A 24,762-nucleotide genomic window follows, 5' to 3' on the forward strand; every position below is an offset into this window, starting at 1 on the left:
TTCCATGTTTACGATGTGTTAGCTCCGAAACAAAGAACCTATATTAAATTTGTGTTAACGCTTTGTTTGTATGAAATAATGACAAAAAATGTCTTCCTATAGGTTGTGTGGAACTAGACGGATATATTTTTTTCTTACGGACCATAACGTAGTTTACGTATTTGGTTGGAAAGTTTCTCAGAAATATGGTCCTTTGAGAACATTTCTTTTTATTTGATTTTAAGCCCATACAAAGATAAACTGCTGAAGGTCAATTAATTCTATATCTCCCATTTTCTTATCCTTTATCTAGAATATTGACATCATAGTGTAATCACGACATGCAGTCAAGTAGTGATGCTGCGTAGAGACGTTCTTTAAAAAATCACAGATGTTTTTGACGAGTTAGCATTAGATTCGAGCTATTTTTGTGCCGGAAAGAAAGATGCCGAGAATGTTATAATGAGAGACACGGTCATTTTTATACGTTTTCCCTGCTTATTTGAATGTAAATATCAATACCTGGAAGCACCAATCGCTGCGGACTTTTTCTATAGCTGATTTTCTGCAATTATACTGCAGTCATAAAGTGTTAGATGAGTATTTGATGATCATTTCAGAAAAGTCTGGACTAATGCCATCACCTTGTGCCACACCTAGTCGACAGGTACCGAGACATTTTATTATAGGAAGACAACAGACAATCACAACCCGAGTTCAGTACATCCTCTTGTCGTAAGCATCTTATTCTTAACCAGAGACTCGTTCCCAGTATACGGCACCAATTATGTAATAGGAAGGAGAACTCCTTCTTTTTGCAGTTCTGGTGCGTTTAAATCATAGATAGATAAAGCAGGTATGTTACTTATTTTTGAAATTCCAACAGCCGTCGATTAAGAAATGGATACAGCATCATTCAGCATAACTTTTTGTCTCATTCGGGAAAAAACAACCGTTAGACTCCATCATATGTAGCTATTTCTACGGGATACCATGGGTTACATCCCCTTAGCGCTTATCCAACTTAGTTGGTACCGTACAGCCATAGTTATATAGGTTAGAGGATTCACACTTAACATGTCGGACTTATTTCGAATTTGAATCCATGATAACATTTTAACTGTCCATGTTCAAAATCACAATAAAAAAAACTTCAAGGATTATTTTTTTTTAAAAAAAGTGTTACAATTCAGTTCAACAATATCTATTGAATAAAAACAAAACAATTTATTATATGAGTGCTTATGGTCAGTTATTTCGAAGGACGTGCCAGTAAACCCCCATCTGAGAACCCCTTTGGTTTACTGGACAGGTGTGAACTATAGCCATCTCTTTCATTGGCTAATTTCTCATCGTCTGACTCTGTGTTCTATATGATTTCACACATTACTACACTCTATATACGAAGAAATCATCTGATTTGGTCAGGGGCGTATGATAAGGACACCCCAGGATTTGGTTTAACAAATAAAACTGCGAGAAGATCCAGAATTTAAAGCTAAACCGTTAACTATATCTTAAATAACCCACTACACTAAGGAAAAGGACAAAGATTAGAAAATGATTAAACACAGCATTTCTGAAAAGACCCCTTTTTCCTGTACTGTTGCCATGCTTCTATTCATTTCAAAACCATAGTACAGAGCAAATCTCGAATTAATTGAACTCTTGCATTTTATTTCTCATTAAGATTCATGACTTGCGTTATAAATAGCAGTCAGTAAATCAATTCTTTTTTGTAATCCATTTGCTTGTTGTTACAACATCAAATAATGGTATTAATTTTCACGCTACAAATCGGTGAATTTTCGTGGGTTTTTTAGCAAGTCCTATGTAATGATTTACTATGTATTAAATCCGTCCATTCTGTCCATCTTTGAGGAGGACCTCAACCAACTCCGAGACAACGACTGGGATGACACTTCCAAGGTCGTGGTCCAGCGACTGCCAACATTCTTCACAGCCAAATCATCTCTCTACCGTGCTCGCCGCAAGCAGACTCCTCCGCTACCGAAGACTTTGGCTGACATCACCTTGGATGGAAGAAGGACAGAAACATCTACGGGTGAACCCTTTCTCCTCTTTGACGACGGTGAACAGAACAACAGGATGATCGCATTCGCTACATCAGAGAACCTGACCGAGCTTGCAGCATCTGACACATTCTTCTGTGGTGGCACATTCTGCACCTGTCCAACTATGTTTCACCAGATTTATAGCATCCATGTAAAGATGACGTCAATCTACTTGTACGCCGTGCTGCTGTTCTGCTACTCACCCCCTTAAACCATATTGAGGACGTCTGGTTACAAACCCATGAGGAAGCTAATGATGCTGACATCCCATATCCCGTATTGTCATTCACATATTACGTCACTGAGCAATGGATAGAGGGAGATCGAACAAACTGGAACCACTTCACAACAGAGGGACCCCGGACTACCAACCATGTTGAAGCCTGGCACGGGAAACTGAAGAAGAAGGTACTGCATGCCCACACCAACATCTACACCATAATCCAGACGCTTAAGGACATACAGGACATAAATGACATCAGCCGGATTCAGAGAGATGCAGGAGGCACCATTCAACCACGGAGGAAGAAAAACGCCAACATTGACAGACGCCTGGCCATCTTGAAGGATCGTTATCAGACTGGGACGATCGACCTGATGACCTTTGCTGATTCAGCATCCGAGCTTCTCCATCTTGGATAGAGTGTTTTGTGTTTTCTAGTAGAGACTTATGTAGTAATTGACTATCAAACGTTGCAAAAGTGGATAATGTACTGTCGTATCAGTATTTAAAAACTATTTAATAATACTTTTATATGCTAAAAATTGTGTTACAGATATGTAAAACAAATAGAAACTTTTTATCAATTTCATTATTGATATGTAAGTATCCTATTTACAAAATAAGTTGACATTCTTAGTTGAAACAGACCATAACTTTAGTTTCAAAGGATTCCTTACATAAACACCTTCCTTTCAAGTTGGCAGAGTTGGTGTTCGGGGAATGAGCCAACTTAATGATGACGAGCTAGGTATATATAAACTTTATTTGTTTTACAACAATTGCGAAACAAGTTATGTCAACTTATACTAATCACTCTTGTTGGCCCGGATGTAAGCGCGCGAGGGGTCTTATTGTGGGAGGAAACCGAAGTACCCGGGGAAAACCAACGTGGTCGGGCAGGTGACCCCTTACCTTTTCACGTCCGTTCCGGGAATCGAACCCTGGTCGGCTAGGTGAAAGGCGAGTGCGTTACCACTGCGCCACCCGACCACCAAGCTAGGTGGTACATGGGCCATTTTGGGATGGCGTAGACAACTTCTCACATACGAGCTGTGCACAGATGATGGCAATATTTTGAGAAAATAATTACTATGCGTTCAATATGCGATATAAATATCCATGGTATATAATGAATTGTCAATTTTGAAGATTTTACTGGGGTTACTCAGTATCTCCCTGCATATCCATATAGGTATGTTACAAATGTGTGTGCTTTTTATTATCAAAGTGGGGTATGAAATGAATTTCGAATGAAAAGATGTTCTGTATAACTTTGCACAGTACAACAATGGTCATTAGGGCCATTACTAAGGATCACTTCGTCCGATAGTTATTGACACGGAACTGGTTATACAAATTAATTATAGAATCATGGATATTGACTGAGAAACAATTGAAAAACAAACAAAACAAACAGACAACAAAGCATTACCCGTGACTCGTACGTAATCACGTCAGTTCACTTTTTCTCTCTGAAAATAAAATCGAATAGCTAGTATATCTATTATTGTATGATAAGGACGTCTCGTCCTACCTCTTTAAAATTCCTTAATTTTATGGAAAAAATTCTGAACCCAGATAAAACGAAATCAAGAATGAATTTCTTTGTTATGATCATGTCTGCATCGTAAACTTCTCGTTAAAATATGCACTGTACACTACTTCAACACTGCTTTCATAATTCGTCATAATCGTTTTACTTAAATCGGTCAGTATGTATTCACACCAATGGTTACAAATGTCAGTTATAAATTGTACATATGCCTTTCAAATTGCATTATATATATATATAAAATAACCGAGACATTACAATAAACTCCAGTGATTATGGTTAACCACACACTGTGAAGTATATTTTGGCAGAGACATATATATGTGATATACGTCTCTGATTTTGGTTATAGCTTTGCCGCTATGTGGGAATGTGTTTATATTTTAACATTCAATTCCTTATTACGTATGAAACCCTTTATTTTGAAGATATCAAATGTACTTTGATCATAAAACAATATAACTACTTAGTATATATAGCCAGCCGTCCGTCATAATGACTCGATACACATAACATTGATGCCACGTTTACCCGTATAGCGATGAACTGAAATTATGTCATTTTCACCTAAAAATGACACAACTGATTTTTAATTAAAGTTTGTCGAAGTATATATCAATTTGTTGGAAAAATACTATAATTGATAGCCAGAGGCATACAATTGTATTTTTTTTCATAATATTGCTTTTGTTTCACATTAAAGTTGTCAAAATAATCATCTTGTTAAAAATTTGGTAAGATTATGAAGGAGATTCATGTGCAAGTTTCAACTAAAAAATGACACAACTAATTTTCATCTAAAAATTATTTTAAAAATATATAATTGTTCAGAGGCGTACACTTAGGATTTTTTTATCTAAAAAACGATATGTTAATATTTTTTCTGAAATGCCGCTATGTAATCTACAGTGAAAAAAATCGTTAACATGCAGCGAGAAATCTGCGCATGCGCGTCGTGGTTTGTCCTCAACAGCTGCTTATAACCGGGCAATCACAATTAGAAGTCATACAAAAATAAATTAATTGAATTTATTATTTCATCCCAGAAAATAATTGGTCAGTTATTATATACTGCTTGCTTTTAATCATGGATTTTTTACTAGCTCAAACTTTGCAACCAGGTTTCCGTCAGGGTCATGGATATCTGGGGTCAGGGTGTTGGCCAGCCTCGTTCCCTTGTTATTAACCTGAAGGATTCAGGTCATGCGCCACGCCACGCGCGTACTACCTTTTATGTTCCCTGACACTACAGCGATTGTGGTACGAGGTTGTACTTGATAAAAATAGTTCCGTCAGCAAATATCAATACACACCTATACACTCTATTTGATAAAAATCATGTTTACAAGAAAAATATACAATGTAACTATCACAGTATTACAATGACAATTTTATATTAAACAAAGTGTGGTAATTAATAACAATGATATTATTTTAATGTGATTTCGCTAACGAACTATATTGTTACACAACGGAAGTCGTAGGGTTATGACTATGTTGCAGGTTACTGTACATACTTCAGGTGCCCGATCCAATGTTATCGGTGGAAAAATTACAAAAAATCTATGAACATACGGTTATTTTGCACATTTGTTGTGCCCGATGGTAGTTTGAAGACTCAATTATTCATAAGTATCCAGGGACATAATTGAAAATTCGCTATGGCGCGGCTGGTAGCTGTTTACAAAACGGATGACTATCAGTTCCTTCGTCGACAACTTCCCATTACTGTGGACGATGACTTGAAGGTAACAGCGATGAGTATCATGGAATTCCCTTGTTTCTCTGTCAAGGGATTTAACAATATAACTTGACATATGACGGCAATGTCGATTAAATAAATATGCATTGTAATATGTATCGGTAAGTTCCTAAGTCCAATGAATGACGAAACTTGTGACCTCCAACTGTCAAAATGCCGGTTACACATTTCTAAATAATCTTCATTTAATGGTAATAGTAGTAATAATGAAAAGACATTCCCACACTGATAATGATATTGTACCCAATGCGCCTTGTTTCCACTCATTAGACTTTCATAGATCAGTTGGCCAAGTTATATATTGCACATGTAAAATTGACATGGAATTGTTGCTTCAGATATGTTACTGAATTTGTTTTCTACATGCATGTAACATAATCATAGTGAGAATTTTTATTGAATGGACATGCTCTTTGCACACCCTAATATGTTATGTCGTTATTCATAGATCATCGCCAATGTCCAATCTGACCGCTAAATTTGTTTGGGAAATATATATCTCGCTAAAATATAATACCAATAATGCATAACACATAATATGCACACCTAAAAGTGCATGTAAATTGGGATATACTCTAGCATGTAGCATCATATTTGTTGTGCAGTGATGTTGACAAGAACTGACAGGATTCATTCTTAAAATCAACACTTAATATCTTAAGATATATACAGGTATTAGCAAAAACTAAGCAGCATTATTCATAATAAGAGACACATGATATATCTGATATGTATGCAATAACTGAAGAAAAAATGTTTTTCTATGTTGTGATCATTTCCAATTATTTTCTTGTTTGGGATCCGAATCTTGTAAATCACTGAATGGTCATCATCTGTTAAGACACTGATCTTATACCCTAAAACAAACACATTTACATTATGGGAACTAGTCAACTAATTGATAGAAATCTATTATGAAATATTACCTGCCATCACAATCCCGTTTACCTATAGGTCAAACTGAAATTCTAATATTACATTATGATTTTTCATATAAGGAGGGTAAAATTCAAAATTTGTTTAAATTTTGATAAATGAAATGAACAACAAATTCATATTTACAAGTAAACAAAATTTTCACTAAAACCCTGAAACAGACGAGATAAAGGCAGGCATCCTGGAAGGGTATGCTTTTTCTTCTTTACAGATACAACTCTGGGCAACATGAAAACATCAGTCAATCCAAGTTAGTAATTTCACATTCTCAAATGTGAGAAATGTTAATGACAAAAGAACAATGATTCATAATAATGAGCATCAGTCATGTATATCGTATCGCACATCTTAGTGATAACTTGGTGATGACCACAACACCTGCCCATATACTTTATCAATCTTCATCACTATGAACTCAATATTGTAAATAGGTTCATCTGTCAGATGTTAAATTTTTTCATAGAATTTTCAAGTGATATTGGTAACAATCCCGTTGCACAGCCTACTGGTTCTGGAAGTGGAAATGGTACCGTCTAGGAATGGAAACTGAAATTAATAATAACTCCATCTCTTTAGTAACACATAGCTATTTTACCACTTGATTAACTGGTTTAAGGGAAAGTCCCACCAATCAAAGTGAGGAAGAAACTTGAAAGTTATATTCCTGTCCATTCCCTCAACTATAAATTTTCAATCTGGAAGGTATATTTAACCTGGAGTCTTTTCTGTAACAAAGCTTACAATCTCATGTGGCTTATGTAAATATATAAAGAGGTCACAAAATCTGTTACAGGAATTAAGAGTTCTGAAATTTGGATTATATGATGGTGCACCAACAAGCAATTCATCAATTTCCTTTCTAAAAAAGTCTCAAACTCACTCTAGCTTAAACTAGTCAATTATATTCATATTTAGTGCTAGAGCTTTCGCTTAAAACTTTCATTGTAAAATTGTTATCATACTTCAAATTCAAATATACCAATAAATGTATGTATATAGGTATGTGATATATGTGATAAAAGTTTAATATACAGTTGAGTATTGCTACAATTAAATGTAGATTGTATAACATAAGGGCCTGATTGATCAGTAAATTGAAATAATAGGACTAGGTTTCCTTATGATCGTGAAGCCATATAAAATTATACCCACCTATAGCTACTGCGGCATAAGTACCTGATAGAGTACATGTAGATATACAATTGTTTTGAAATTTTGCATAGAGCAGCCCCCATTTATCATCAAGCACAAAACCATTTGTAAGGAGATTATTCTCATTATACAATTTTCCAAGTGTAGAAGATTTGGGTACTCATTTGACACCTGGGTTTTTTTTTGTTTTTGTTTTTTTATTCCGCATGCTATCTACTAAAAGATATATGAGACCTCGGTGAAGTGTTGGGATTTTATTATTATTTGTAATTGGATGTAAGTAAATTAGTAGACGGCAGATATATACAATGTGAACAAAGAGAATAAAACAAAGTGAATAAAGAGTTTTGAGATGTCATATATAGTAGTAACATTCAAATTTCTGTGTTAATATATGATCTCCTGTGTTTTTATGTGTGTTCATTACACGATCCTATGAAGATTTTCTGACATATATAAAAAGATGCCACCTGTCTTCTGGCATGCAGTTAGTGCCACAATGAGAAAATCAGAAAAGCGTATTAGAAAATGTGTTCTAGTCTAAAGGGCTCTAACTATTTATCTGCTGGTTTTTTTGTCTTGGTCATTATTGCAGCTGTAACCATGACAAAAAGGAAATTGCAGAGAGACACTTGAAACCCTTAAGACAAAAATGCTTCTTAAAAATCCACAATCTTAAACATTTAATCAGTCTATATATATATATGTTAACATGTCTTACAGACCAGCTGCCAACTTTTTCTTATTACACATTATTACATGTATAGCACATGGACATTTGTAAAAAAAAATTTGCTGGAGACCCATTCTTATTACCATAAGTAAATGTCACTAATATGGAGTATCCCAATATTGAGATAAATCTCACACATAAAGATGAGTCTAGAAGATAAGAGTCTTTCAAGAATAGACAAATGTTAAAAGATTTGGAAAACCAAATTGATTCTCTTTCAAGGTGAGAGAGGGCAGTTCGGTTTTAAAAATTAGGAAAAAATTGGTTTAATATAAAATGATATTGAACTAAAGTTGGCATGAAAAGTGCAATAACTTGAATGTACAGGTAAACAAGTACACTGCTTGTGATTCACTGTGATACAGTTAATGTATTTACGTTTGTATTATAATATAAGCTTTAATACTATAGATCGCTTTGGTAGTAGGGTCCAAGTGTCACTACACTACCCCGGAGCTTACAACAACTGAAACTGTAGTATTGATTTAATTTCTTTCTAAAGACTAAATATAGCTATACACTAAGCACATGTTTTTTTTGGTCTGAGAAACTTTTTTTTCTTGTTCTTTTTGTGTGTCCTCACACAAAACAAAGAAAAAGATCACATTAATTTTCTAGGATAAAGTCTACCATGATAGGTGCATATGTACTGTACATAGCTAGTGATGCATGTGTGCTGGTAAATAGTTTATTGATTCTCCTTCAAGGTAAGAGAGGGCGGTATGGTTTTTAGGTTGGTGACAGGGTATTGAGGGGGAGATCAGGGATCTATATATACATGTTAGTGCAGGGAACCAGTAACTTTCAAATTTATCATCAACTTACTTGCAATATTCATTTTAAGACGTAGTACACAACATAGGAAATTTTGGTGCCCATTGCAAAAACATAATATTATCTTATAGTTTCTTGTTAAACAATTCATGTTCTGATGTAAAACCTTGACTTGAAATTACTATATTTAGTAATACAGACAAGGATATTTTAACTCCTATAATATAAGAGGCAGCTTTTCAGCCGATTTATAATTAATATCTAATGTTATTGTGCTTACCAACCTTTGAAAACTTGTCAGTATTGAGTAAATCACCTTTGAGAATTTACAAGGCGCATTTCATAAGATTCTCGTAGTGTAAAGCTTGAACATTGATAGAGGAGGGTATTTTATGCTCAGTGTAAGGATTTCAGCTTGGAATAGTATTCTGGTGCATGTTAGTTTGAAAGACAATTGTAAATAGTACTGCATTGTAGATTTATGTCTCAGCTGAAAGGTTGAACTAGTGAAGAAAATGGTCATTATTCTGTAAGATCCGGACAAGAAAGCATTTCTTTCAAGAACCATAAAATTTGTACTTTTTCTTTCAGATGGTGATCCAGTTCAATGATACATGTGTGGACTGTGAGAGTGCCCGTGGGATCAAACAGAAGGAGTTGGAGCATTTTGTCCAGAGATTCAGTGCTCTTTCTAAAGATGAGATTGCTGTTGAGATGATGGTGTCTAGCAAAAATATCATGAATTTGCTAACACATCTTGTGCCTTGTGTTGGTTGTAGAAGGAGGTATGCATATAGTTCTTGATTTATGTAAATTAAGGCAGGTGATCTGTCAGTTCCTGTTATCATGATTGCACATGGAAATTAATTTATCTGTTGTCTTTAATTTTTCTTTATTCATATATGTTGTAATATTAGTACAATGTAAACTATGTTATATATATCATAATGTAATGTATAATAATTTATCCTGTAAGAAACCATTCATATGATACACCATGGTGATAACGTAGGTAAGAAGTGTGTAATAACACTATTATGATGTCAGATGATTAACATTGTAGTGAAAAGGCAGAAGATATGTCTTAAAGGGAAAGTAATGAGCAAGTTTTGTTTTTTTTATTTCTGATAAGTATACAAGTTGAGTGATATATGATATATATCATTTTGAGTTCATTAAATTGGTCCAATAATTTGGTTATAGCTGTTATATCAAGTTATTGAACTTGTTTGATAATTCAATATTGTAATGTGGTCAGAAGATTTTATTCTAAAATATGTTTGAGCAGTAAATATGGATAGAAATAATGTTTTCAAACCTGTTTCAGCGTGGAGAGAATGTTCCACCAGTTGGTGGACTCACAGCATCCTGCCCTAGAACCACTGATAGTTACACAGAGGGCTGAGCTATCCATCAATCGTGATAACCTTTTTGATCCACGTGCTTTGTATGCATTATTTAACATACACAGGTAAGTAATGTAATTATTAAAAGCTAGCAATTAAAACATTAATCTTTGAATAGAATTGGCGTTTAAAGCCCTTACAATCTATTTGACATTTACACGTTCATAAGAAGTAATGTTTTGTTCAGAAAACAAAAATGTTAAGGTTAAAACTTGTTAGTTCAGAGCCGTGAAGTTATCTGAAATTAGCTCATCTAGATCTAGGATTCTCCTTTTGGACAATATAGTGTTTCAAGGAAATATTTTTCATAAATATTCCTAAAGGAGAAATTTAGAAGTTTAAATGTGTTTTGACTTACACTAGGATTTGAATGATTTCACTTTTCCCAATATACACATGACTCCATCAGTACAATAATAAGCTGTTTATACTGAGTGTTTTTCACACAGTGACAAAACGTGTTATCCACTAATTTTACTTGTTTAGCACCATTTCTGTGTTGTTACATTATGAAGTAATTTCATAGTTTGGTTGTTAACATCTGATTAACAAGCAGAAAATTTTTAACGAGCTTTATTCATCAAATTATGTGGCATTTCTTTCACTCACTAGATAATAAGTTTTTTGTAACTATTGAAAAATAACTAAGTTAAGTGAAAGAGATACAACAGCTCTATAAGCACTGTAATAGTATACCATGATTTATAAGCATGAAACAGATATGTGTGCAAGTCTTTGAATTGTTGAAAATGGGTGCATGTATCATGATGAGATCATTTATATAAGTTAACTATGCGCCATTTTGTTATTGTCTTACCAAACCAACAGGAAAGTAACTAATGAAGTCTTTTGATGCACCATTTTGTTATTGTCTTACCAAACCAACAGGAAAGTGTATGATTTCATTCCTCCTTTTGTCATTTACAGAGCCAAACTAAGTTCCATTATGGAGTCAATTCCAAAAAGCAAGAAGAATAAACGCTGCAACTTACATTCTTTAGACACACACAAACCTCGTACAACAGGGTAAGTTTTAAATACTGTACTGATGGACAATACAATTGGCTCATTTTTAGAACAATTTTTTTTCTGACTTTGATTTTGAATAAATTGGAAAAGATGATTTTTAAAGGTGATTTATCAAGTTTAAGCATCATAATACCAATAAATTACTCATTATCTTGACCTTGTTTCTGAACTTTTCAGGAGCTGGATAGAAATCTGGGACTTGTTAGCTCAGGAGTGCCGAGAGGAAGTAGTACTAATTGATGCAGATAGTCTATCAGATACCCTTGAAGCTTACCTCAGAAAACATAGGTATGTAAAACGTCCACAACTCCTGGTGTTTTGTCATCTTGTTTATGTCTATCAGCGAGCTTTATTAAGTTGCCCTCATGTATGATAAAGAGTTGGTCATGTGGCACAATGGTAACATGTTGCCTTTCACTTAGACATCCACGGTTTGATTCCTAGAACAGACATGAAAAGAATGCGATCGCCTGTCCAACTGAATGCGTTTTCCATGGAAATTTTTGTTTCCACCCACACCTAGACCCCAATCTAGGTTAACTAGAATGATTATTATAAGTTGAAATAACCTGTTTTACAGTTGTTGTAAAATAAGTTTAAAAAAATAAATAGTAAAAGTGTCCTACAACCTGTATCTAACAGTATAATTCTATATATATATATTCTATAAATAGCATTGTTGAAAAAGTTTAATTTCTTTGTGTTCACTTTTTTTTCAATTTCTTTGCTGTAGATTTTGTTCTGAATGCAAGTCCAAAGTTCAGCGAGCTTATAATATCCTGGTCGAGGATCTGGACTGTTCAAAAGAAGTGGGCTACTGTGCTGCACTGTATGAAGGTCTCCGCTGTTGTCCTCATGAGAGACACATTCATATGTTGTGTGATACTGACTTCATAGCCCACCTTATCGGAAGGGCAGAACCAGAATTAGCAGGAGGGTAAGAGATTTAGGGACAAGCATGGTGTAATACATCACTCTCATACTTGGGTTAATTGTAGAGAATTTCTACTGTCAAATACATTGAAATGTCTTGAACATCTGTTGGATATTCTGGGAAAGGTTTTGGTATAACTTAACTCATATTGGTCTGTTTTTTTAAGGCATTGAAGATCATTTGAGTGTTATGATCCATTAGTCCACAATGAAGAAACACAAGAAATAACCAGATGTTTATTAAGCCTCACTGCAAGCATTGAATCATGAGGCAAAAAAAGTAACCTGGAATAAAAAGTCCTCTTCATTAATCACATTTTAACACGGTCACAACTTTTTAAAAAATAATTGAAAGCAGTAACAAATTGTGACTGACTGTCGGCGTCATTTTCTCACAGGAGCAGGAGAGACCGTCATGCCAAAACTTTGGATATTGCCCAGGAAGAAGTGCTGACCTGTTTGGGAATCCATGTTTATGATCGTCTCCATCGTATTTGGCAAAAGTTGAAGGCAGAGGAACAAACATGGCAGATCCTTTTCTACCTCGGAGTTGATGCTTTGAAGAAAAGCTTTGAGGTGAGGAAGTCTACAGTTTGTCAGTCCATACTTGCAACAAGATTGAAATTTTTTTATATTTATTTATTTGATATAATTAGGGCCCCGCATCGCGATGCGGGTGCCCTATAGTAATCACCTTGTCCGTCTGTCTCGCCGTCTGTCTGTCCGTTTCGCTTTCCGCACGATATCTTGAGAAGGAATGATGAGATTTCGATGAAACTTGCTTTGATACTTGGTACATAAGTCCCTCGCTCAAGTTCGATGTTCGCCAAATTCCGCGCATATTTAATGAGGCTGCTGCAATCTGATTGGCTGAATGTCTTACATCCGCAGATATCTTGAGAAGGAATGATGTGATTTCGATGAAACATGCTTTTGATACTTGGTACATAAGTCCCTTGCTCAAGTTCGATGTCCGCCAAATTCCGCGCATATTTAATGAGGCTGCTGCAATCTGATTGGCTGAATGTTTTACATGTCTGTCGGTTTCGCTTTCCACGCGATATCTTGAGAAGGAATGATGGGATTTCGATGAAACTTGCTTATGATACTTGGTACATAAGTCCCTTGCTCAAGTTCGATGTTCGCCAAATTCCGCACATATTTAATGAGGCTAATGCAATCTGATTGGCTGAATGTTTTACATGTCTGTCGGTTTCGCTTTCCACGCGATATCTTGAGAAGGAATGATGGGATTTCGATGAAACTTGCTTATAATACTTGGTACATAAGTCCCTTGCTCAAGTTCGATGTTCGCCAAATTCCGCGCATATTTAATGAGGCTGCTGCAATCTGATTGGCTGAATGTTTTACATGTCTGTCGGTTTCGCTTTCCACGCGATATCTTGAGAAGGAATGATGGGATTTCGATGAAACTTGCTTATGATACTTGGTACATAAGTCCCTTTCAAGTTCGATGTTCGCCAAATTCCGCGCATATTTAATGAGGCTGCTGCAATCTGATTGGCTGAATGTTTTACATGTCTGTCGGTTTCGCTTTCCACGCGATATCTTGAGAAGGAATGATGGGATTTCGATGAAACTTGCTTATGATACTTGGTACATAAGTCCCTTGCTCAAGTTCGATGTTCGCCAAATTCCGCGCATATTTAATGAGGCTGCTGCAATCTGATTGGCTGAATGTTTTACAGAGAATATCTTCTGAAGGAATGATTTGGGATTTCTTTAAAACTTGCTTTGTGATACTTGGTACATAAGCCCCTCATTCGAGTTCAATGTTCACCCTGTCCGTCTGTCTGTCCGTCCGTTTCCCTGTCCGTCGATCCATATATCTGTCCATCTGTCCATTTTCATTGGATTTTGATGAAAGTTGCTTTCAATACTTGACACCTGTCCATATATTTCTTAATATTAAGAAACTCAATCATAAGGGGTAGGTATTATGCGGGGCCCTTCCTCGACATTGGTCTAGTTACATTTGTCTTTTAAAATCAATTTATATTAAATATTTGTTTATAACTTTTTGAAGATTTAGTGTGTTGAAGCTCTCTGTGTTCCTATTAAATGTTTTTTTTTTGCAGCAAATAAATACAACTCAAGTTTGTTTCATTTAACACTATGTGATATGTATTATTTTAACCAGATGAAATTTTCTACTTTCTCATTAAATTCCCATCAAGTGTTTGTTACTGATTTCCCAGGAAATTTTGCCAATGTTTTAGTAACTGTCTTTGCCGATTGCATATTGAAAAATTTCAAAACCTCAATATTCTTTTTCATTTTGCAAGAAGCTTTTGTTGAATTAAAAAATTAAAATTCTTTTTGCTTGAAAATAATCAAATTTTATTGAATACTGATGCACAAACAAGATATTTAAATATGTATAAGATATGTGTTCATTAGTGCTGGTATATAGGTATGATGTGAATCATCTTACAATTAATGAAAAAAATAGAAACAAAATAATCGTAAGTAACTCACATTTTATAACAATCATTAACAGATGGCATTAGAAAGAAAACAAGGAATTTCCAACCTTGAGCTCATGTGTGAGGAGATTTTGGAGGAAGAGAGGGCCAAAGAACAAAAACGAGAGCAAAAACGGCAGAAAAGGAAAAAGAAGAAAGCCAAGTCTAACCAGCTTGTCCTTGAGAAAGAGAATTGTGCAGAGGATGTAGAGGAGGAAACACACTGTGAAGTATGTTCCTCTTCTGAAACAGCGTATAGTCAGGTGAGTGGTACCGATACTCTCTAGTATTTATATTCTGAAACAATGTATAGTCAGATTAGTGGTGGTAATACTCTCTGGTATTTATATTATGAAACTGTGTATAGTCAGGTTAGTGGTAGTGGTGCTCTCTGGTATTTACATTATGAAACTGTGTATAGTCAGGTTAGTGGTAGTGATACTCTATGGCATTTATATCATGAAACAATGGATAGTCAGATTACTGGTGGTAGTACTCTCTGGTATTTATATTATGAAACAATTGATAGTCAGGTCACTGGAGGTGGTCCTCTGCAGCATTTATTTATTATATTCTGAAACAGTGTGTCACAGGGTAAGTGGCAGTGTTCTATAGTACTCAGTGACATTTATATTCTGAAACAGCATATAATCAGGTTAGTTAAAGCTGTACTCATTAGTAATATTTGAGAGAACTTAAACTTTGCTATATTCAACATCAGTGAAGATAGAGCAAAATGTTTTACCAAGCAAACAGTTCTTTTATGAATAAAATTTCTGCAATGATCAGTTCCACCTGTATACATGGACACCAGTCCATAAATAGAAAATACATGCAAAATAATTAATACCGGTGACCTAGCCCAAACCGTAATAACACTTGTTATTGGCCCGTAAAATTAAGTAACTGTGCAGTTGTCAGGTTAGTAGAAGTAATACCCTGTATCATATATATTTTGAAACAGTTTATAGTCAGGTTAGTAGAAGTAGTACTCTGTATCATATATATTTTGAAACAGTTTATAGTCAGGTTAGTGGAGGTAGTACCCAGTAACAGATATATTTTGAAACAGTTTATAGTCAGGTAAATTAGAGCAATTCTGTTAGCATTTATATTGTGAAAATGTTTATAGTCAAGCCAGTGGAGTTTTTCAGTGACACTTCTGGTTGTATTTACTTCTCAGTAATATTGCTGTGACCTTTACATGTATTCAGGTCAAAAGATATTCTCTCTTCTGATGACAACTTGATCTGTGACTATAGTTTAATTTAGTTGTATTCCTGTGCTGTACCTAATCCAATCTTTGCAGTATACCTGGTAGTGAGGGGGAAGGATAGGTGAATGATTTGAAAAACTTGGATAAAAAAGTATTGAATAATGATTTAAGTACTTTATTTTTGGGACAAATGGACAAGAACCGTTACAATAATACACACAGTATTTTACACTTAACATAGGAATTATGATGACAGTATGTAGTAGTAAATAAACTGTTGATTGATTTCAGTGTGATAACGCAACAACTCTGAAGCCAAGAACGACCATTAATGGACCTTGTGCAGAGAAATGTGGCATCTTTGCTGACCAGAACTCTAACACAACGTTAGCATCAAGAGAAGGCTGTCGTGGAGGGCAGAATTTAGATCGACCATTACGTAGTGAGAGTCAGAACAGTGATTTCGGGTACTCCTCTGACGTAGAAGGATGTGAGAACTGTAGTGCTCCTAGTTCCAACAGTTCAGATATCCTTTGTTCTGATGGTGTCTGCAGTAGTCAGGACGGTAAGTATCACTGTATTTTATTTACAATCATTGATCTGTTTAAGTTATGAAGGAGTCTGTTCTAAGTGTAACCATGATTTACAATAAGATGCCAATAGTTTTACTCAGTTCACTTGAAAGGAATCAGATAGAGAAATGTTTACTACTTGCTGAATAATGGCCTCTCTTTATTCTTTCATTTAAGAATTAGTGTTTCCTTTTCCTAATTAATCATACTTAGGGAAAGAATTTTTGACTGGTTTACACCTAAGAAGTGGATTTGTGAGGATTTGGATATAATTTCTACAGTGCTATGATAGATCAATAAAATTGTGGTTTAAACAAGGTACTAAATGGTACAGTTACATCTGGCTGGGATGATTGATTCAGTACACGCATGCAATGCATTTGTATGGCTAAATCTTGACATTGTTGCTAACCTATCCTCTCTTTATAAGTACTGCTGACAAGGTTCACTAAAAATATTGAATATTGCTGGTTAATTTTATGGAACAATAACTATCTGTCTTGATCAACATATTCATATTATCCATCAGAACAACTCTATGTATCGACATATGTTGTGTGTGGTTGTTCTTCTATATTATAAAGTATTAACAACCCAATTAAAGGTCTGATAAAGAATGAAACTCTCAGCAGTGATATACTAATTTGGCTGGATTTTCTGCTCCGGCGTGTCAGCTCAGAGTTGCTGCGATTTACAGGTTATATGAAGTAGTTTGTAGTTTATTTTGATTATGTATTTACCAGGTGGCGATAGTGTGTGTAGTTCCTCCACTGATGGGTTAGATACGTGTAGCAACTGTTTGTCTCAGGTCTCCCCCAACAAGCAAAACAGTCACCGAAGTAAACACAAAGTAAGTACTCTCTCATCAACACAGAGTTTACATATCATATATATGCTGTTTGAAGTGTTGTAAGCAGTTTACTCAATATTCATAATGATTGATCAGTGTTTTAAAATGGCTTTTTTGTTACATCAGTAAGATTGGTGAGTTTTCATTTCTTCATCTTATATTGGACTGTAAATCTTAATAAAAAATTATTGAACATGTATGTTGGAATATAAAATTATTGAACATGTGGGATCTAACTTGAAATTCTAAAAATATTTCATGTTTCTCTCCTTAACAGTGTGATATTCTCCAGACATCCGAAAGTTGTAGCAGTGCCAACTCCAGTCCTCTCCAACAAAACATGACCCTAAGTCTCCTAGACATGTTAGAGGTCAGTAAACAACATTTACTAGATAGTTACACTAATAAAATGTGACCTTGAGTATTCTTATACTCACTATATAAAATGTGACTTCTAGATCTTCTAGATCCAATGTTGAAAATGTGACCTTGTGTCTCCTAGATCCACTGTACAAAGTGACCTTTAGTCTCCTAGATCCCTGTACAAAATGTGACCTTGAGTCACCTAGATCTGCTGTACAAAGTGACCTTGAGTCTCCTTGTTCCAATGTACAAAATGTGACCTTGATTCTCCTAGATCCGCTGTACAAAATGTGACATTAAGTCTTCTAGATCCACTGTACAAAATGTGACATTGAGTCTCCTAGATCCGCTGTACAAAATGTGGCTTGAGTCTCCTAGATCAACTGTACAAAATGTGACCTTTGAGTCTCCTACTTCCACTGTACAAAATATGACCACAAGTCTGCTAAATCCACTTTAATAAACAATGTGACCTTAGATCTGGATCCGCTGTACAAAATATAACCTTGAATCTTTCAGATGATAGAGTATATAGAATACAAACTGTAGTTTCTATTTGAAAAATGTAATATGAGCCTCCTTGAAACGTTAGAAATCACTAATTAGGACATAAACACTTTCACCTAATGAAATATGACTAATTTTCTTCAATACATTGGCCATCTGTTTTACAAAGACCTATCATGCATTTTATGACCTCATGCACCTTGTATAAAAAATCTTGACCTGAGATTTCTTGACATCCTGAATTTTCATTGAATAATTCATTTAAAATACTTCAATGTGTTTCCACAGGCGCCTTGTTCTTCAGAGGATGATGACTTTATAACGGAGGAAGAAATAAAGCACTTCAAAGCCAATAAGAAGAAAATTTTAGAAAAACGACAAGAACTGCGAGAGGACTTACGAAAGAAATTCAACACTAAGTTTCAACAGCAGGGAGCAGATGGCCAGCAGTCTTGGAAGGAAAACCTGGACAATATGGTTCAAAAGATGTGTAAAATGTGACGGAGAACCAGAAAATTTGGCATGTTCTATGTTAAACAAGTGTATTTATGAAGGACTTGGGATGGTGTCAGATGTAAAATTTATTTGTCTGTTAGATTCTGGCAGGGATTGTGAAATTTCCACCACTTGTCTAGGTTAGGCTCCAATGGATCTGTCAGGCATTATGATCATTCTACCAATTGTCTAGGTAAGGCTCCAATGGTTCTGCCATGGTTTATGATAATTCTACCACTTGTCTAGGTAAGGCTCCAATGGTTCTGTCAGGGATTATGATCATTCTACTACTTGTCTAGGTAAGGCTCCAATGGTTCTGTCAGGGATTGTGATAATTCTACCACTTGTCTAGGTAAGGCTCCAATGGTTCTGTCCGGGATTGTGATAATTCTACCACTTGTCTAGGTAAGGCTCCAATGGTTCTGTCAGGGATTGTGATAATTCTACCACTTGTCTAGGTAAGGCTCCAATGGTTCTGTCAGTGATTATGATAATTCTACCACTTGTCTAGGTAAGGCTCCAATGGTTCTGTCAGGGATTGTGATAATTCTACCACTTGTCTAGGTAAGGCTCCAATGGTTCTGTCAGGGATTGTGATAATTCTACCACTTGTCTAGGTAAGGCTCCAATGGTTCTGTCAGGGATTGTGATAATTCTACCACTTGTCAAGGTAAGGCTCCAATGGTTCTGTCAGGGATTGTGATAATTCTACCACTTGTCTAGGTAAGGCTCCAATGGTTCTGTCAGTGATTATGATAATTCTACCACTTGTCTAGGTAAGGCTCCAATGGTTCTGTCAGGGATTGTGATAATTCTACCACTTGTCTAGGTAAGGCTCCAATGGTTCTGTCAGGGATTGTGATAATTCTACCACTTGTCTAGGTAAGGCTCCAATGGTTCTGTCAATGATTATGATAATTCTACCACTTGTCTAGGTAAGGCTCCAATGGTTCTGTCAATGATTATGATAATTCTACCACTTGTCTAGGTAAGGCTCCAATGGTTCTGTCAGGGATTGTGATAATTCTACCACTTGTCTAGGTAAGGCTCCAATGGTTCTGTCAATGATTATGATAATTCTACCACTTGTCTAGGTAAGGCTCCAATGGTTCTGTCAGGGATTGTGATAATTCTACCACTTGTCTAGGTAAGGCTCCAATGGTTCTGTCAGTGATTATGATAATTCTACCACTTGTCTAGGTAAGGCTCCAATGGTTCTGTCCGGGATTGTGATAATTCTACCACTTGTCTAGGTTAGGCTCCAATGGTTCTGTCCGGGATTGTGATAATTCAACCACTTGTCTAGGTAAGGCTCCAATGGTTCTGTCCGGGATTGTGATAATTCCACACTTCTGATGAGAAGAATTCAGAGACTAGGTAAAGGATGGAGTTGGATTCTTGACCTACTAGATGAGATAAGTATCCTATAAGTCTGTCGTTGTGTTACTACCCCTGTTGCATTGAAAGTTTCAAACAACTTGGAAGGGGATTAATTTGTTTCCTCCAAAGATAGGCTCCTATGATAATCATTGTTGGGGATTGTGTTCGTACCTTCAAGTCCCTGAATAGATTAGACCTGCTGAAATTTCCTTCACATATCTGTATTACAATTTCTTTTCTACATTTAAGCTGGCCTTTGGGACAATATAATTATGTTGTTTCTTAGCAACCGTGTCTATTTATTAGTTTTTAGGTTTCATTTTTTTAGTGAAGTGATAGAAATAGAGGATGTACTTATGTTGAACAATCCACTTTTAATTGATAAGAGATGACTGTCACAGTCTTTAACAGGACACTTTATTAATGTTGAATATCCTCTTTTGCACTGCGTGATTTGCAGCCATGATAAGATGGTTGGGTCTGAGTTTGTATAAGTTGTCCTAATCTAAATACATCATCTGTGGTATACAGCTAGCTATTCTACATACGGTGTTATCAAGATGTTAAAAATTCTGAAGAAATGTATTTAGACTGAATGGCTGGGAGCCTAACATAGAAAAGTGGTGCCAGTAAGTGAAAGTTTTGTTGCAAACAATGTCCATCATGACAGGGATTCTTGTCAGTTGATGAGGTGTAGATCACTTTAACTGGAATCATTCAAAATTTACAAATAAAGTTTCCAATGAGAGCTATTGTAAAGCTATATTACAGTTGTACTGTTTATGTGTATAACAGTGTCATACAGCAAACATTGTGTAGACATGATACTGTGTCAGGTGACCATGTTATTAGATATGTATTTGGGTGACAACAGGTATAGGAGACGGCCTATCAAACATTGTCTCTTTTTTCTATTGTCTTTTTTAAAATTCTCTACTTAATTTCTGGCTTGCCTTCAGAACAGACTTGACGTGTAAGTCATGAGATATGTATGTCACTTCCCATTTAAGAAACTTTCCGTCATTCTAGACATAATACAGCTGAGAAACTTGTCATATAGGTAAATACATATACATGTATTGATGTCAAATTCTCTTCGCTTTATTTAAGATTTTTATTTGAATTATACATGTATGTATAGTTATAAACATGTTGGATCATTTTGTTTAAAATGATGCTTGTCAAATATGTTTTAAGTAAATATCCCCTGGACTCCAATAAATGAAGTCTGAGGCTTCATCGGTGTAATTCAGTTGAACCGCTTCTTGTGGTCTGGAGTTATTCCACTATACACAAACACACATGTACCGCATGTTGGACCTCATGAATATAAAGCTCAAGATGCACAGTTTCAGAAATTCCTGTCAAGCATAAATCAATTAATGATAAGTTAAGACACCAACCATTTCACACATACTTTATAGCACAATGCTCCCGGAAATATGTAAGTGGACTCTACTATTTTTTCTGAAATTATGAAAACTAATGATATTCAGCAAGCTAGTTTCGGACAGGTTTACGCACCTACACAGCCAATTATTCACACAATAAAATAGTCCCTCGATGGGATTAGATAACAGATTAGTATCAGATCGGGTAGAGTAAATATGTTTGGAGTAATTACAGTGTGGTTGTTAGTGGAATATGCTTCAGTAATGAAATTTAATGACATGGGCACATTTACTTTTTTAGGTAAGATTGGGCAAGGGGGATTGGGGGAACCTGTATCCATATATCTTAATGCTTATGGACTACCCAGACAGAATTTACTGATTAGAAGTGTACAAAGAAAAGATTAAAAGATTCTTTGATGGTTTTTATAAGATCCAAAATGGTATCTGCAAAACTGATTATTTCTGTGGTCTTCTTTGGGTTTTTTTTTCATGAAATTTATTTGACTATAATGGTCACACAAAATATCAAAGAAATAAGCAAATATCTATGTTTATCAGAACTGATGTTGGAAAGTCCTTCATTGGTTGAGGTTTGGAGTCAATCATTCCTTACTAGAAAAAGCATGACTGAGGCCAAGAATGTAGTAAATATTTTGTTTTTTTTTTCACTGGGGAAAGAATTGAGTTTGGTGTAAAGTGCTATGTTTTCAAACATGAAATCAATTAAAAAGGAAACTTCTCAGTTTTTTTTTTGTAGATTTTGGCAGTGACACTATTGTGTATGTGTGATTCTCTTGAAACTTGCTACATATTATTATGAACCTTGCACTTGTGCAGCTCAAAAACACTTGCTGTAAATTTTAAATGATACATTTTAGAATTCTGAATGTGCTTCTCATTGAAAAATAAATTACTGGTAAAATATAAGAAATGTGCTTACTAGGAAGATAAAGCAAATTTCTGACTTTTTGTTTTGTTTTTTAAGTAAAACAATATTTTGAAAGTAAAAACTTACAAATATATGAATTGGGCTTTTTCACTTGTGAACATCTTTGAGCATCATTATGGCCAAGAATTTTTCTTTTTCTGTAAAGTGAGATAATAAATAAAATGTTTTTCTTAATTTTATTTGTTGAAAAATTTATTTGTATATTTCAGGTAAGCTGAACCTGTATAAGCATAGCATGCTGGTTTAAGTTGTTAAATAAATTCATGGTCTGGTCCAACTTTTTTTTCTTTTAATGTTTCTGTCAACTTTTATGCATATTGTTGCCGTCGTTTATTTGTTGGTATCTTGTGATTGTCTATGCTACACAAGAATCCATATATCATTCCTCACTGTAGATCCATCTATCGACCTGTCTAAACAGCTGAAGACCGTTGGTGTGTAAGATGGCTTCTATAACTGGATATACTGGTATTTAGTGTCTTGTGTCAGTGTGACCAACATGTTTTTGTTGATTCTTGTTGATTTGCCTTTTCAGGAGCAGTGGAAATGGAGAGATTGTTACGTGGTACATTAAAATACGTACTTGAGTATACCTGGATGCTACAATCCACCGTCACCCGGTGGCGGGATTTCTATTTATAACTACTACTTTATTTAAGACAAGGGAAAGTGTCTTTGTGACTTTTGTAACAAATATTGAAATGAATTTTTGGCAGGTGGAGTGGTGTTAGAATGATCTGCCAAATAAAGTCTGCTATATTTTATGGTTTTGGTGTCCTTGTTGTTTGTTATCCTCACAGATATCATCACATGATCATTAAATCTTGGCTAATGTCAAGATATATCGGACTTGACTGTGTGTACTATCCAGGTGTAGCAGATATTGACAGTGTGAACACCAAAGACATGTCTCAAACATATCAGACTTGAGTGTGTACTATCCAGGTGTAGCAGATATTGACAGTGTGAACACCAAAGACATGTCTCAAACATATCGGACTTGACTGTGTGTACTGTCCAGGTGTAGCAGATATTGACAGTGTGAACACCAAAGACATGTCTCAAACATATCAGACTTGACAGTGTGTACTATCCAGATGTAGCAGATAATGACTGTGTGAACACCAAAAACATGTCTCAAACATATCAGATTTCACAGTGTGTACTATCCAGATGTAGCAGATATTGACAGTGTGAACACCAAAGACATGTCTCAAACATATCGGACTTGACAGTGTGTACTATCCAGATGTAGCGGATATTGACAGCGTGAACACCAAAGACGTGTCTCAAACATATCGGACTTGACAGTGTGTACTATCCAGATGTAGCAGATATTGACAGTGTGAACACCAAAGACATGTCTCAAACATATCGGACTTGACAGTGTGTACTATCCAGATATACAATTACTGCAGACGTGGTATTAGTTCTTGACTTGTAGCAAGTACATAAAAGCTAACAATAGAGTGAGCTACTCTGACATCAGATCTTAATGACGTGTACTACAGGGGAAATATATATTGGCAGTTTGTTCTGCACTGAAATGTTAGATTTTGACAATCACACTAGTACTCTTGGTAGATACGGGATAGGAGAATACCAAATATGTCTGTTTAATTACATATAACAAGGACCATTGTATTTGACCTACATATGCTTCGATTTGATCTGTTAAATATGAGGTATACCACGACAAAGGATTTGTCAAAATTCAAAACCAATGGAAGTGCATCAGCTTACGTAATATGTTTCTTGACAATGGTCACAGTATGCATCAACCACAAACCTAGCACTGACAGTGTTGGTCAATGATTTGGGTCTTAATCTTTAGTTAATATGGGCCAAAAAGGTAAGAATATGCTTACAGTAGTTTATACTGCAAAGAAATAACTATCAGTGTCATGATAGCTATAGGTAACACTTCCTTGTACTTTCAGATATGTCAAAATAAATTCAGAACAATCTTCAGTATCTACAATTTATTTCATATTCT

At 35.3% G+C, this 24,762-nt stretch overlaps 1 protein-coding gene across 1 annotated transcript; it reads left to right on the top strand.

Moving 5' to 3' along the window:
* The first annotated feature begins 5,375 nt into the window (after nucleotides 1-5,375).
* Nucleotides 5,376-22,911, top strand: LOC132555657 (gametogenetin-binding protein 2-like). Its single transcript, XM_060220007.1, has 12 exons — nucleotides 5,376-5,577; nucleotides 9,778-9,971; nucleotides 10,514-10,657; nucleotides 11,520-11,618; nucleotides 11,799-11,909; nucleotides 12,355-12,558; nucleotides 12,953-13,130; nucleotides 15,076-15,303; nucleotides 16,548-16,821; nucleotides 17,572-17,678; nucleotides 17,956-18,048; nucleotides 18,837-22,911. The coding sequence occupies exons 1-12, from the start codon at nucleotides 5,491-5,493 to the stop codon at nucleotides 19,047-19,049; spliced, it is 1,932 nt and encodes a 643-aa protein (XP_060075990.1). The 5' UTR covers nucleotides 5,376-5,490; the 3' UTR covers nucleotides 19,050-22,911.
* The last annotated feature ends 1,851 nt before the right edge of the window (nucleotides 22,912-24,762 follow it).

Source organism: Ylistrum balloti, unplaced genomic scaffold, assembly GCF_031769215.1.
Source record: "Ylistrum balloti isolate Yb309-2 unplaced genomic scaffold, AGI_CSIRO_Ybal_v1 Utg370510, whole genome shotgun sequence".
Lineage (NCBI taxonomy): Eukaryota > Metazoa > Mollusca > Bivalvia > Pectinida > Pectinidae > Ylistrum > Ylistrum balloti.